The 14,959-nt window shown below is 38.3% G+C and overlaps 2 protein-coding genes across 5 annotated transcripts in view; one reads left to right on the top strand and one right to left on the bottom strand.

The window, feature by feature from the left end:
- The window catches only part of itgbl1 (integrin, beta-like 1), a 50,560-nt gene extending 40,145 nt beyond the window's left edge, over positions 1-10,415 (top strand). The window contains exons 9-11 of the mRNA XM_051905840.1: positions 4,603-4,749; positions 7,532-7,645; positions 9,823-10,415. Of these exons, the coding sequence (XP_051761800.1) occupies positions 4,603-4,749; positions 7,532-7,645; positions 9,823-9,911 (350 nt within the window). The 3' untranslated portion in view covers positions 9,912-10,415. The remainder of the gene's footprint in view (positions 1-4,602; positions 4,750-7,531; positions 7,646-9,822) is intronic.
- Positions 10,416-11,465: 1,050 nt separating this feature from the next.
- Positions 11,466-14,959, bottom strand: part of fgf14 (fibroblast growth factor 14) — a 143,079-nt gene continuing 139,585 nt past the window's right edge. For all 4 annotated transcript variants that reach the window (XM_051905842.1, XM_051905843.1, XM_051905844.1 and 1 more), the window contains one exon: positions 11,466-14,457. In XM_051905842.1, coding sequence (XP_051761802.1) covers positions 14,318-14,457 — 140 coding nt within the window. In that variant the 3' untranslated portion in view covers positions 11,466-14,317. The remainder of the gene's footprint in view (positions 14,458-14,959) is intronic.

Here is a 14,959-nt window from a genome sequence, read left to right as displayed (position 1 = left end):
TCACACTCGAATTGCATTTACAGGCGGGATAATGGGGAATCGCAGGTGCGCTTTAATTGAAAGGACTGGGGTGCCACTCACCAAAGCAATTAAATGCTCTCGTAGGCTGGCTGATTGAAGCAGTCAAGCATGGAGCTCTACCAAGAGTGCATCAAACTTAAAGCCTGTATACCTACACCCACAAAATAAACGGGTTAGCGAGAGGAAGACAAAGAGCCACACACAAAAATATTTTCTCGCAGTTATTCTAAGCTATAATGGGAATACATTGCCACCCCAACCATTTATTCGAATAGCCACTACAGCGCCTGTTGATTATTAAATCAATTTGGCATTTCATAACCTAAATAAGTATTTTATAAGAAGTACAAGCATATTTCACAAATGAATCTCCGTTGTGATTTGGCCCACTTTGCACATCCTCCGCAACAAATATATTTCCTCCTGTAGAGTATAAACTATTGAATTGGGTACTTTTCTTCCTACTTTGATTTGGTATTCCAATTTGGTTACATCACCTTGCACAAAATGAAAAACATATGAATATATATAGCTCAGGAAACAGGAATCATGGAGGACCCAGGTTTATTCTTGCCTATATTTATTGGAAAAATCTTGTTAAAGCCAAAATGATATTTAGCTTCCCATTCATTGACAACCATATATACATTTCTCCGTGCTAATTTTGGTCAAATACAGGCTAAAACATACAATATGCTTTAAATGAATATTAATATATGTAAATATGCACTACTTTAACAACAAAACAAGGCATGTAGCTGTTTTGGAAAAAACTATAAAGAATACCAGTCATAGCAGCACTCATTTTCCCCTCCACCATGTTTAAAGTTTATTGCATGACCAACTCGGGAACTTGGATATCTAAATTATTCTCGAGCTTCCCAGTGGCAAATACGACTTGAGAGGGCATTAATGTCCGAGTTTTAACTGGGAAACTCATATTTACAGTACGAAAATTCCGATAGCATGTGAAGGCAGCATAACATGCTTAAGACATTCAGAAAACATACTGAGCACTGAATAGACTGTTCAGTATTGTCTATCTTTTTATTATGAGGCACATCCTTTTGTTTGGTTTCAATATCTAGAGCACATTTCTGCCTTGCCAGATGTAGTTTAGGCTAGGGGAATCCCTCGTTTTTTTTTTTTACTTTACAGATCACTGTTCTAGAAAGTAAGTCGTTGGGAGGAAGAGAGCTGTTCTATAGCTCAGTGTCTTACAGTGAGTCACCAACTGCTCTTTAAAGATTAAGAGAGAGAAAAAACACTGTTCAGCTTCAGTGAACATTTTGTTTCCTTACAGCCTACGTGAAATAACGCCCATGCACAAATCTCCTGAAGTGACGCTCTTGTAAATGCCAAATAACCCGGTCCATAAGTGACAAGGACATTTAAAATGGCAACTTTATAAACTTTATAAATTACTACTCCAACCACTTTATGTTATTAAGTTGTCAACCTGTTTATAGCTAACGCATGCATGCAAACACTAAAGATTTTCAATGTTCAGTGTTAACAAACCTCAGTACTCAAGGTACTGGCACTGTTGGTTACCTCTAAATGTTTGTCATTTATGCTGCCTTCATGTGCTATCGGAATTATTGTAAATGCGCAAGTTTACTAGTTAAAGGGTTAGTTCACCTAAAAATGAAAATTCTGAATCAGTGGTTCTGAACAAATCTTCAGTGAATTAATCAATGACTCATTTGTTTTGTTCCTGGACAATTTGGTGTTATGAACAAATCAGTTGAATAAATGATTGAATGACGCAATTGCGTGCTTTGCATGGTGGGTAAACACGCTACTGACGGAACTTAAAGGGATAGTTCACCCAAAAATGAAGATTATCCCATGATTTACTCACCCTCAAGCCATCCTAGGTGTATATGACTATCTTCTTTCAGACTAACACAATTAGAGATATAATCAAAAATATCGTTGCTCTCCAAAGATTTATAATGGTAGTGAATGGGGTGCCTGTTTTGAAGCCAAAACTAAATGCATCCATCCATCATAAATATAATGCATACGGCTCCAGGGGGTTAATAAAGGTCTTCTGAAGTAGGGCTGTACAATTAATCGAATTTCTAATCGCGATTACAATTACGGATGCCACGATTTCGTAATCGTTCAAAGGCGCGATTACAAGGGAAAAAAATCCACTTTCCGCATGTTTTAGAGGTGTGTTATGAGAATGTCACGTTGTGAGAGGCAAATCACGACCACTACAGAGTGTAAAATGTCTAACCCAGCATAAAAGGAGCTACCAGTGACGTTGCACCTGCCATTTTTAAAAAGCCGTGTCCACAGCCTATATATTTACTCCACGAACTAACTCTACAAATAGATGGACCTCTCAACCGTACGCAATGGAGAAAATCCAGGGCGACTTTGAGCAGACCAAGCGAAACATGATTATGTATTTATGCTAAGCTAGCGACATTGGGCATCAACCACACGGCAAAAGCGAATACTTTTTCATATGCTGTCTACTTTCTTTGTATAACAGTTCTATCTAATAACGTATTAGACAGGACTGTTAAACAGATTGTAAACTAATGAAGACGGAGAATGCGAGCACTATGTGCTCAGGATCTGTCTGAACTGTTCTCAGCGCCGTCAAAATAAAAGTAACAACAACAAGCGCAGTTTACGTCACTTCAGGCCTAGGGGAACATTAGTTCTCGGGGAACCACACTTATTATTATTATACCATGTATATGTTGACTTTTTTATTATTATTATTTAAAGAAAAAAACAAACCAATATATAGTTGACATTTGAGGTTTAATGCTATAGAAAAACAATAAAAAAATTGTGTTTTCAGATTGTTTTTTTATTTTTATACAAAAATATGCCATGCAGTTGCTTCAAACAATGGTATAAAGCTATTCAATACATCATTCAATGTAAATTGTGATAATTGTAATTAATAATCGCAATTACAATTTCAAGGGAAAAATTGACAATTATGATTTTTGTCATAATCGTGCAGCCCTATTCTGAAGTGAGGCGATGGGTTTTTGTAAGAAAAATATCCATATTTAAAACTTTTTAATCTAAAATAACTAGATTCCGCCGGACAACCGCATGCATACTGCGCAAGTCGACTTGCGCCAAATGATTAACCTCTGACGCGATGAATGACGCAGGACGTAGGAGTAGCATAAGCTTAGATGCCTCTCGCGGTTCAAACAAATAGGGCTGTGCAACAAACTCAAACTCCTCTTCTCTTCAGGTCAGAGTTCACTCTTCTGCTGCAAATCGATGTGTTTGGCCGTCTGCCGGAAGCTACATATTTTACTTTATGAAGTTTTAAATATGGATATTTTTCTTACAAAAACCCATTGCTTCATTTCAGAAGGCCTTTATTAACCCCCTGGAGCCATATGGATTATTTTTTATGATGGATGGATGCATTTATTTTGGGCTTCAAAACATGCCCCCCGTTCACTACCATTATAAATCTTTGGAGAGCCAGGATATTTTTAAATATATCTCCAATTGTGTTCATCTGAAAGAAGATAGTCATATACACCTAGGATGGCTTGAGGGTGAGTAAATCATGGGATCATTTTCATTTTTGGGTGAACTAACCCTTTAATAGGTAACCAGTTTAGAGATGATAAAATTTTGGTTATCATATTTTCTTGACATGGAAAGAAATCTAGCAGCTGCATTTTAGACTAACTAGAGTTTGTTGATTGAGGAAGCAGGACAACCACCTAGTAGTGCATTACAATAATCCAGTCTAGAGGTCATGAACTAACTTTTCTACATCAGAAACAGATAACATGTTCCATAGCTTAGCAATGTCTATAAAGTGTAAGAAGGCTGTTTTTTTAACATGTAAAATGTAATATTAAAAGAAAGTTGCTGTGTAATATAACACCCAGATCTTTAACTGGAGAGGATGAAGTAATTCACCCTTCTAGGAGCTTCTGTGTACAGGTTTTTGGTCCAATAAGTATATCTCTGTCTTATCCGAATTTAATTACTGGTCATCCAGTATTTTATATCTTTAACACACCCTGTCAACTTGGATCATTTAGAAGTTTCATCTAGTCCAGATGAAATATGTAACTGAGTACCATCAGGATAACAATGGAAACTAATTCCATGTTTTCTAACAATATTACCATATATAGGGAGTCCATGGCATCTAAAAGGTTGAAAACCCCTGCTCTAATCTAGATCTATGTATCAAGCATAAATCAAGATCTAGGATATAGATAATAATTTTTTTTCAAGCCAGCTGAAACAAAGGATATGACCGAGCACAATTTAGACAGCTAGCGCGTTACAAATGCCAAAACACCGCCTCATCCAAAGCGATCCGAGAGGCTAAAGAATGTTTTATCCCATGGGGTCCATAAGTGAGAAGAGCCATATAGCTACCGCAACACCATTAGCCAGTCTGGAAGCGAATCCCTGTCTGTTTGAACCAATTATATTTGCCTGGATCAATCAGACTGTTGCTTTGTTTTGGCAGATACAAATGGTGGTTTTCTTTGGTAAGGAGAGAAAGTGATTGTGTGTGTGTGCGCGTGCACGTACGTGTGCGCTGTGTGTCTCCCCCAGGCCACGGCTTCTGCTCGTGTGGCCGCTGTATCTGCAGTGATGGATGGTTTGGGAAGCACTGCCAGTTCCCCCGCAGCTGTGACATGACGGACGAGCAGAGCAAGAGCCTGTGCGAGACAGCCGACGGCATCATGTGCTCTGGAAAAGGTAGGAGGGACGATGCTTCGAGCGGCACCTTAAAAAAAAATCTCTTAAAAATGAAAGTGGGTTCCCTCATTTGTTTGTTGGGGAACAAATTGCGCTATTAAATCGATTTCTCACATATGCTTCTCTAATGAGGTGGATAGCAAACACAACTATTTCCACCAATCAATTGTTATTTGGGGAGGGTTTGTGCTACATTTAGTTGATAGAGACAGAAATTATTGGTGAGAGACATGGAATGATATTGCATCTCTGTAAGAGTCGTGGCATAGTGGTTAGAAGCCACGTTGGGTTCAAGTCTTGCTTGCGTCAACTTCCAATACCTTGTGTTAATCTCACTAAAAAAATTACTGACTAAAATGTTTGTTAATGCCATTTTAGTTAGTTGAAATATGTAAATTTTTAAGGACATTAAAAATGTTTTAGGTTTTCTGTAAAGTCGTGTCAGAACTGGAGAAAACATGTTTGACTGTCTGACAGAAACCTTAACATATAATTTGCTCTTCCAACACAACACTGAAAGCAAAGCTTTAGGTTTTACACTTTAATAAGAGGCCAGTTTCAGTATTTGTATGTGACCTGTCAGCATCCTGGAAAAAACAATAAAGCTTAACCAATTTTTTGTACATGACACATAGTCCTCTGAGTATTCATCTCCTTTCTCTGAGCATGCGACACACTAATACGCTTTATATATAGGGTTTGTTGGAGCCAATGACGGAACACTATTTGTTTGCTGTTGCCTGCCTGAAAATAAGTAATTCCTCTAAGATCTGGTTTCACACGGTCTACTCGATTTTCTCAAATTAATGCTTGGCAATCAGCAGGAGAGTTGTTCTGCTTGTCATAACATCAGCATTATTAAGAATGAAACATTGGAATAATTAAATGGATTTTTGCACAGTAAAGATTCATGGGTATAGTTAATATGTGGGCTGCTTGTTGTTCCTCCCCAGTAGAATAATACTGTGGTAAATGACAAGGGATGTACTGTCTTATGAGCTGTCTACACTTTGATTGAGAAGACTGATGGTAAACTACATGGGATGAAATGTTCTTTTCCAGCTAACTTTTTTCAAATATATCATGTTAGTAAGGTACAGAAACAGCTGTTACTGACAGACCAGTGCCCCTATGTTATGCAGTTCCCTGGATCCTATGTGTAATATGAGAATCCCAGTTTATAAGACGTGTTTTGTGCAGTCATGTTGACTAACATCTAGACTAGGGTCTCCCCAAAGCATCATAAGCCTAACAACCCAGGGTGGTCAGTACAAATTAAAGACAGCAAATGCAATGCCCACACAAATAATGAAATTAAATTAGCTCTTGGCCAAACAGACAAGGTTATTAACTAGGGATGCATATTTCCACCACAACTGTTATCCAGTAATATCAATGATTTTTTTAAAATGATCTGATATTAGATATTTAATAGTTTCCCCCTATTTTAAAGGGTTAGTTCACCCAAAAATGAAAATAATGTCATTTATTACTCACCCTCTTGCCGTTCCACACCCGTAAGACCTTCGTTAATCTTCGGAACACAAATTAAGATATTTTTGATTAAATCCGATGACTCAGTGAGGCCTCCATTGCCAGCAATGACATTTCCTCTCTCAACATCCATTAATGTACTAAAAACATATTTAAATCAGTTCATGTGAGTACAGTGGCTCAATATTAATATTATAAAGCGACAAGAATATTTTTGGTGTGCCAAAAAAACAAAATAACGACTTATATAGTGATGGCCGATTTCAAAGCACTGCGTCAGGAAGCTTCGGAGCGTTATGAATCAGCGTATCGAATCAGCGGTTCGGAGCACCAAAGTCACGTGATTTCAGCAGTTTGGCTGTTTGACATGCGATCCGGATCATGATTCGATACACTGATTTTTAACTCTCTGAAGCTTCCTGACGCAGTATTTTGAAATCGGCCATCACTATATAAGTCGTTATTTGTTTTTTTTTGGCGCACCAAAAATATTCTTGTCGCTTTATAAAATTAATATTGAGCCACTGTACTCACATGAACTGATTTAAATATGTTTTTAGTACATTAATGGATCTTGAGAGAGGAAATGTCGTTGCTGGCTATGGAGGCCTCACTGAGCCATCGGATTTCAACAAAAATATCTTAATTTGTGTTCCGAAGATTAACGAAGGTCTTGCGGGTGTGGAACGGCATGAGGGCGAGTAATAAATGACATTATTTTCATTTTTGGGTGAACTAACCCTTTAAGATTTAGATATATAGCACCAATTTAAAGGGACTGTCAGATTATGTACAAGTCGCTGTGCACATGTAAAGATAGCAGAGTAAATGTCTTTAAAGTTTAAATATTATTTTTTTAATACACAGAAAATTCCACATACACAAATTTAATACATTTATTGATTTATTTTCACAAATTAAATTTATAATATAATTGCTAAAAACTTAAAAATAATTAGTGGCTTATCAGCATTTGCTTGAATTGTATTAGTGGTGCACCTGTATTATCGACCAATGCAGATTATTTCCAAATGGCCAAATATCGGCCAATTGACTGGCCTAGCTTGTATATTGGTCTGTTACTGACTCAGTAGGAACATGAAATTGGACCTTGTAAACAACAGCTGTTTCACACATTTAGAAAAACAATTTACCCTATTTAAATTCCAATTAGAAACCGTATCACAGCTTTAAGTGTTTTATAATCACGTGAAATAGCACAGGAGAATAAGCGAAGACTAATGGATCTCCAATCGTTGTGTGACTGAAGGCTAATTTGTTCTTGCAGGCTCTTGTCACTGTGGTCACTGTATCTGCTCACCACAGGAGTGGTACATTTCAGGGGAATTCTGCGAGTGTGATGACAGGGAGTGCGACAAACATGACGGGCTGGTTTGCACAGGTACGTGTTCAAATGCAGCACCGCTCCTCCAAACACCCACTCGTACACCGACAGATCTCTTTGTGACGGATATTGAGGTTCTCTGATGTGCCTGCCGTTTGATTAGACAGCTCTGTACGACTCTTAGGCTGAGCCGTCCAAATCAGTGGGCTCCTGCTGTGTCCTTCTCGCTCTGCTTTTCAATGGGAAAGATGCTCTGAAGAGAGTTGAGGTTTTCCTTTAAAGCCCTGAATAGTTGACCAGTCAGTGGTAATAAAAAACAGAAATAAATACTTAATATTACAATAGCTCAAGGGCTTGAGGATCTTTGGACAGCTGTTTAGAAACTGTTTACTTATTGGTCTAATGACTTCGTTATCAGTTGCCGTGCCATTCAACCAATTATACAGTTCCTCGCACAGAGATGCAAAATTCATTACAAAACAAGACGAAAAACACAAATGACAAAAGGAATGCATAAATGTGTCTGTTAAATGTCATTGATTAGCATATTACCGATTAGGGCATATGTCATCATTTCCATATTCATAAGGATTATTAAAACTATTTTCTCATGTTGCTCAGGGAAAACCTTCTTTTCTCTATAGATGAAATGCAAATGCAAACAATCAGCCAATTCTTTCCCTTACCTTGGGTAACAGTAATGCACTCAGCCTTTATAATTATAATCATGCAAAAAATGTGCCTGCCAGTTTCTAAATAATAATCTTCATGGCTTCTTCTGTAAGATATTCTCATTACACCCACAATTGATGAGCGCTGTGGAAAATTCAATGTATTAGGGAAAGCCAGGGCTTGATTTCATGCACAGCAGATGTGAATTTCAACTGGTTGGGTATTGATACAATATACAGCTCTCAAGCTTTCTTCTGAACGAAAGCTGCTGTCACATACAGCTTTTCTAACAGCATATGTAAACAACCTCACTTCAGCTGATTTACAAGTTGCAGGCGATTTCATTGACCAAACCTATGTAGCTGTATGTACCGCAAATGATGTGTATTCCCAAGACACTTTTTAGAAAATGTTACTCGGTATAGATCAATATGGAGTTTGAGTTGTACACTTAAAGGGTTAGTTCACCCAAAAATGAAAATTGTCATTTATTACTCACCCTCATGTCGTTCCACACTCGTAAGACCTTCGTTCATCTTCAGAACATAAATTAAGATATTTTTGATGAAATCCGATGGCTCAGTGAGGCCTCTGTTGCCAGCAAGATAATTAACACTTTCAGATGCCCAGAAAGCTACTAAAGACGTATTTAAAACAGTTCATGTGACTACAGTGGTTCAACTATAATGTTATGAAGCGACGAGAATACTTTTTGTGTGCCAAAAAAAAAAAAAATAATGACAATATCTAGTGATTAATCTTTTACTTTATGAATCTTTTGTTTCAAATCAGTAGTTCGGATCGCGTATCAAACTGCCAAAGTCACGTGAACTATTGAAATTCCGAAACACTTACGACGTAACGAAGCCTTGTTTACTGAAATCAAGTGACTCTGGCGCTCTGAAACACTGATTCGAAAAGCTTCGAAGCAGTGTTTTGAAATCGGCCATCACTAGATATTGTTGAAAAGTCGTTATTTTGTTTTTTTGCCGCACAAAAAGTATTCTCGTCGCTTTATAATATTAAGGTTGAACCACTGTACTCACATGAACTGTTTTAAATATGACTTTAGTAGCTTTCTGTGCATCTGAAATTGTCTTGCTGTCAATGGAGGCCTCACTGAGCCATCGGATTTCATCAAAAATATCTAATATCTTACGGGTGTAGAACAACATGAGGGTAATTAATGACAGAATTTTCATTTTTGGGTGAACTAACCCTTTAAGTGCATAATATACAAATTGTACACTTGAATTAGCTCAGTAAGGTTCTACAAATAATGATTTTTTTTTGTACACCAAATTACAATGTTCACTTACAAACGCTGAATAAAAAGGAGTAATGTAATCAATGTTATGTAATCATACCAGTGCCACTACATGGACTGAATTTGATCTGAATAGACGGGACCCTAGAGATAGTGGTTCCAAAACTTGCATTTGTACTTGGTTTCCCTTTTGCACATTCTGCCAAGGGGGTGTGAAGAGAGAAAGCATGTCGAGACTTGGAGAGTGATGATCTGGGTTTCTCTGTTCTGTCTCTCCTCTCAACTTCTGTTCCAGGGAACGGCGTGTGCAACTGCGGAAATTGTGACTGCTGGGAGGGCTGGACAGGAAACGCCTGTGAATTCTGGGTTGGAGAGGAGTATTAACCCCTGGTGGACACACTTAAAGACTGTTTCTGTTGTTAGTCAAGACAAGAAAAGGTGGCTACATCAACAGCAAACAAGGGATTTTAGAAATTTGTGCAATATAACAGCATTTAAATTCTATTAATTAAAACTGTGGTTTCAAATCTATTATATGCACATAAAACAGCTGTGGGAGATGACTTCTATAATCCTCTATAGTTTTCCTTATAACATATTATATATATATATATATATATATATATATATATATATATATATATATGAAAATTGTGTATAATAATGCTTACATAGACTATTGACTGACACATAAGCACAAGTAAAAGGAGAGAATCCATGGAAATGGCCAACAGAGAAATAAGAGCATTTTATTATTATTCAGGTTGCTGTTTTTCAAAGCGCTGCTTGTGTGCAAAGTTTTGACCCTATTTTATTTACGGTACGTTTCACGTGACAAAACTGTTGTAAACAGCCTGATGCCAATAAATTTAAACTGCTCTGAGATTTCATGAGAATGAGGAAGCTCTTTTTTGCAATCTGCATATGTACTATTAATAATTTTATTCTTGTATAAATCAGACATATCTAGAATTATTTCCGGTCATTTTTTTTATTATGTCTATGGCAGCTGTGATTTTTGGGACCTGTAGGACTGTAAAATTTCATAATGTTCTTTCATTTAATGAAAATGTTGAAAAAATTGTGTCCGTGTTGAAGGTAAACAATATTGACATAATTATCATTAGGATCATAAAAAAAGGGTAAAAAATAATGACCCTTGGTCACCCCATTACATCCACTGTTTCAATAATATATGTGACCCTGGATCACAAAACCAGTCATAAGTCGCAGGGGTATATTTGTAGCAATGGGTCAAAATCATCGATTTTTCTTTTATGCCAAAAATCATTAGGATATTAAGGAAAGATCATGTTCCATGAAGATATTTTGTAAATTTCCTACCGTAAATATATGAAAAATGTATTTTTGTAAGTGGCTATGTGTTGCTAAGGACTTCTGGACATCTTCAAATAGTTCTATCTCAAATATTGTCCTATCCTAACAAACCATACATCAATGGAAAACTTATTTATTCAGCTTTCAGATGATGTAATCTCAATTTCAAAATCTCAATTTCAAAAAATCTTCCCCTATGACTGGTTTTGTGGTCCAGGGTCACATATATATTTTCCCAGTGTTAGTCCTGCTTCGTCTGAATTATCCACACACAATCATTGGATTTGGCGCAGGTTTTACGCCGGATGCCTTTCCTGAGAGTGCTGGGACACACTCATACACTCCTACGGCCACTTTTGTAATGTCCAATCCACCTAACCTGCATGCTTTTGGACTGTGTGAGGGAAACCGAACCCCCCGGAAGAAACCCATGCTGCCAAGGGAAGAACATGCAAACTCCACACAGAAAGGACTTCTGGCTCAGCTGGGGCTCAAACCAGGGACCTTCTTGCTGTGAGGCTGAGAGACAGCATGCCACCCTTGGATCAATAATATATGTATAGCAGAAATATCACATTGAATTGGTTAGAGAGATTTCAGTACCTTTATATAAATATTTTATTCAATATGTTGTATCTGTGTATACAACAAACACAAACTGTACAGTGCAGACAAACTCTTTGCATATATGTATGTAAAATTAGCAGAACATACCAACAGTCCATGATACACATAGCCTACGACATGCAGTTCATATATGCCACCCTCTTCCCATGCAACAGATGAAGTAACTGTCAAATCAATGTTCAAAACCAATCAACAGACAATGGAGACCTTCCTTCACCACTGAAAATCAGAAATACGGAGAAAACACAGAAATGATCAATTGTTCAGCGATTGCTCCTCATTACAATTTAACGACGTCACGCACGACCTGAATGGAACGAAACAAACACAGACGTTTGAAAGAGGAATAAACAAACGAACATACTAACAAATGCACACGTACTCACCAGTCACTTACAAAAATAAATTTAACCTTCGTAAAACCAGTTCACTGGTCTGCAGGGCAGCTGTAGCCCAGCATGTAGAGCTCATTGGAGTGAGTGATTTGTTTCATGTGGAAGTGGGACACCAGCCTCGGAAATGATTTCAAATATGAAGCTACTTTTCCTGTATAGTACTGCATCTCATTCTAGCATTAAATTCGGCTTTGTACAGACAAATATCTATTAAGTCTTACTAATGTGCTTGAACATCTCCTAATATGAAACTAGCTCAAAATCCCAATAAATGAAAATATAGGTCTTCAAATGAAGTGTAGAATATATTTGTATTTAGCAGCATAGCCTCGGTCTACTTCATAACATTCTAAACGGTATTCATCATTCAAACTATGAAAACTGTTAAAGCAAGACAGGCTTCGTCAACTTGGCTGATAATTGACTAATCGTTAAAATCCTAAGTAGATGTGAGTAGATGACGATTTCAAACGCAAAGTGCAATGGTCTCAATCCAGAGTATGAGAGAGCCTTATATAATCATGCCCATTCAGTGTAACCCTACACCTCAAACTAGCTTTAGACATTTCTAGCCATCCCATACTTTGGTCCTTAAGAAAACGCATGCAGGTGATTAGTAATAGGTACCCCGGTCTTGTACTAAATGAACAATCGAAGTGAAGGACATCATTTGGAATCTCTTCGTTTTTGAATCGAGACGATTAAAAAGTCAAGACAATTGTTCTTTGTGATGAACTCTAGTCACAGTGAGGACAAAAACCGAAGAGGACCACCGTCCTCTGAGTTATTGAAATTGTTCGGCTGGATTCTCGTGTTAACAGACTTTGGTAACAATCAACTTTTGTGTGTTTGTGGGATAAGTTGCTACTGAATCTGTGTGTGTGTGTGTGTGTGTGTCTGGGGCATGAGGCACCTTTAACCCAGCACAGACTGGGTACATGTTTTTGCATGCTGGGTTAGAGGTCATCACAGGCACATGATGAGCAGTACTGGACTCTGCATGCTGAGCTAGGAAGAACCCCTCTCATTTCAGAATCATAATATCTGGTAGTTAAAAATCTATTTATCTATTTACTTTTTTTTTTTTTTTTTTAAGATTTTTGTTTTATTTGTATACAGTGAAAACATCATTATAGAAGCCATTTCTTGCACTGCGTCAGCGTTGCAAGAACAGAATGTAATACTAACCTTGCCCATGCCTTTGCTGAACAAAATGGGTGTGCAGCCAATAGTAATGGTACCTACTTACATCGAGTTGTTTTACCGCACAAGTCTGAAGTAGACTGTATTTTTCTACGGCTGCCACTCTCGCCACATTTAATGTGCTCGCCAGAACTAGCCCATAGTTCAGAGAAGTCAGCATGTCAAAGAAGGGCCTTGACCAGAGGCCTACAAGGCCTATAGATATTCCTAGAGCCCACGCTCTAAATTAAGAGCAAAGAAAAGTGGAAATTCACCTAGTTACTGGGATTGAAATCGGTCTGCACCATACTAGATAGTGATATGTACTCTATACACCTTCTCCAGCACGACAGCTCCTTGTATTTGACTGCAGCGGGCGTGACTAATGCACTCGCTGGCATCTGCTGTCAAAGTATACTTGTGTCCCTTTCTAGACATTATGAGAATGAGAAGACATGAGCGCTGAACCTTGGATAATGAGTTTGATTCTGTTTAGGAGGCTCCGTCCATTTGATCAACGTCTCTTGACTATTGAAGTCGGGAAAGGACTTTAAAGATGGAAATCCATCATCGTGTTTGAGTAACTGCACACCAGAACGCATCGCACACTGCCCCGACAACAAATTTAGTAAGTAACGGACAAAAGGGAAAGATTTGGTAATTCAAGCTTTGAGTGGGGGACACCTAGAAAGAAAGAGACACAGGAGCGTACTTGATTAAAAAAAAAAAAGAAAGAAAACAAGTTGTGGATTGCAGTCCATATATGTATATCTTTACAGTATTACCCCAGAGTGTGGCTGGTGTTACTGCGTATATAGAAAATAGATCTGAAACGTATGGTCTCTGCTGCGTCAGGGTTCAAGAAAAGGGTTATAACGGGTGACTGTTAGCAGGCAAAAGAACCGCCACACAAGCGCCTGCGGTACATAATTTCATTCTCGTGGATTGTCTCGATTACAGAAAAAACATCGGCTTAATTGTATGTCAAAAGGCATTCCATATCAGTTAGGGCATTCCATGGTGAAAGTTTAGCTGGTTTATCCAGTTGCATCCTCCTACGTGCACAGCTGACCACTCTTCCGGAGCCAGTCCATCGTCGAATTAGATCGGAACAGTCAGAGGAGTGAAGTGGGTGAAGGGAATGGGGAGGAGAGAGCAGAGGATGCCTGGATCTGATCCACAAACATGGAGAGTCTGACAAATAGACCACGGCTCTCCGGGGTTGAGCATGGCCGAGCTGGGATCTGGCTATGTGGTGGGCTTGGTTTCCTTGCTGACAGGTTTGCCACCGTTCATGACGGCCGGCTCTGTGCTTTTACTGGGAGGCACGGCAGGTTTGGGCACTGTCTCCCCCACGTCATGCAATGATGGCTCTCGGTACATAGCGACTGCAAAAGACATCAAAGAAGGCAAGAGTCAGCCAGGTAACCACAGCCGCCCCATCTGTCTCTCTTATTGAAAAGGATTTTTGGGGCCGGCCAAGAATATGACTAAAATCTGCAAATAATTATGTGTAGAAAAGTTTCTCACAACTCATTTTCATTTTGAAAACTGAAACTTGGCTAAAAAGACAACATTCATTAGGGCAACTCTGACAGTACATGTGTGAGTTTGTCAAATTGCAGGCAAGCTGTCAGCAGGGCTGCATCCTATCCTTAGTTGTGATGAGAAGACGGTCTGATCTCTTGGGATACATTTGTCTAGGTTCACTGCTTCAAACTTACTGTATTCTTAGCAGTGCCGTTACAGTACAGGATGCTGGCTGGTGTTTAGGTATTAGCAGAAAAAAATAATGAACACACAACAGGATGAGAGATTGGTTTAAAGTGTGGACATCTGTGCACGGCAATAAAGCATTGCACAGACAGAAACGGGCCACACATCATTGCA

This window comes from Ctenopharyngodon idella, chromosome 9, assembly GCF_019924925.1.
Source record: "Ctenopharyngodon idella isolate HZGC_01 chromosome 9, HZGC01, whole genome shotgun sequence".
Classification (NCBI taxonomy): domain Eukaryota; kingdom Metazoa; phylum Chordata; class Actinopteri; order Cypriniformes; family Xenocyprididae; genus Ctenopharyngodon; species Ctenopharyngodon idella.
The sequence above is the reverse complement of the archived record's forward strand: the minus strand, read 5'-3'. Positions and strand labels throughout refer to the sequence as shown.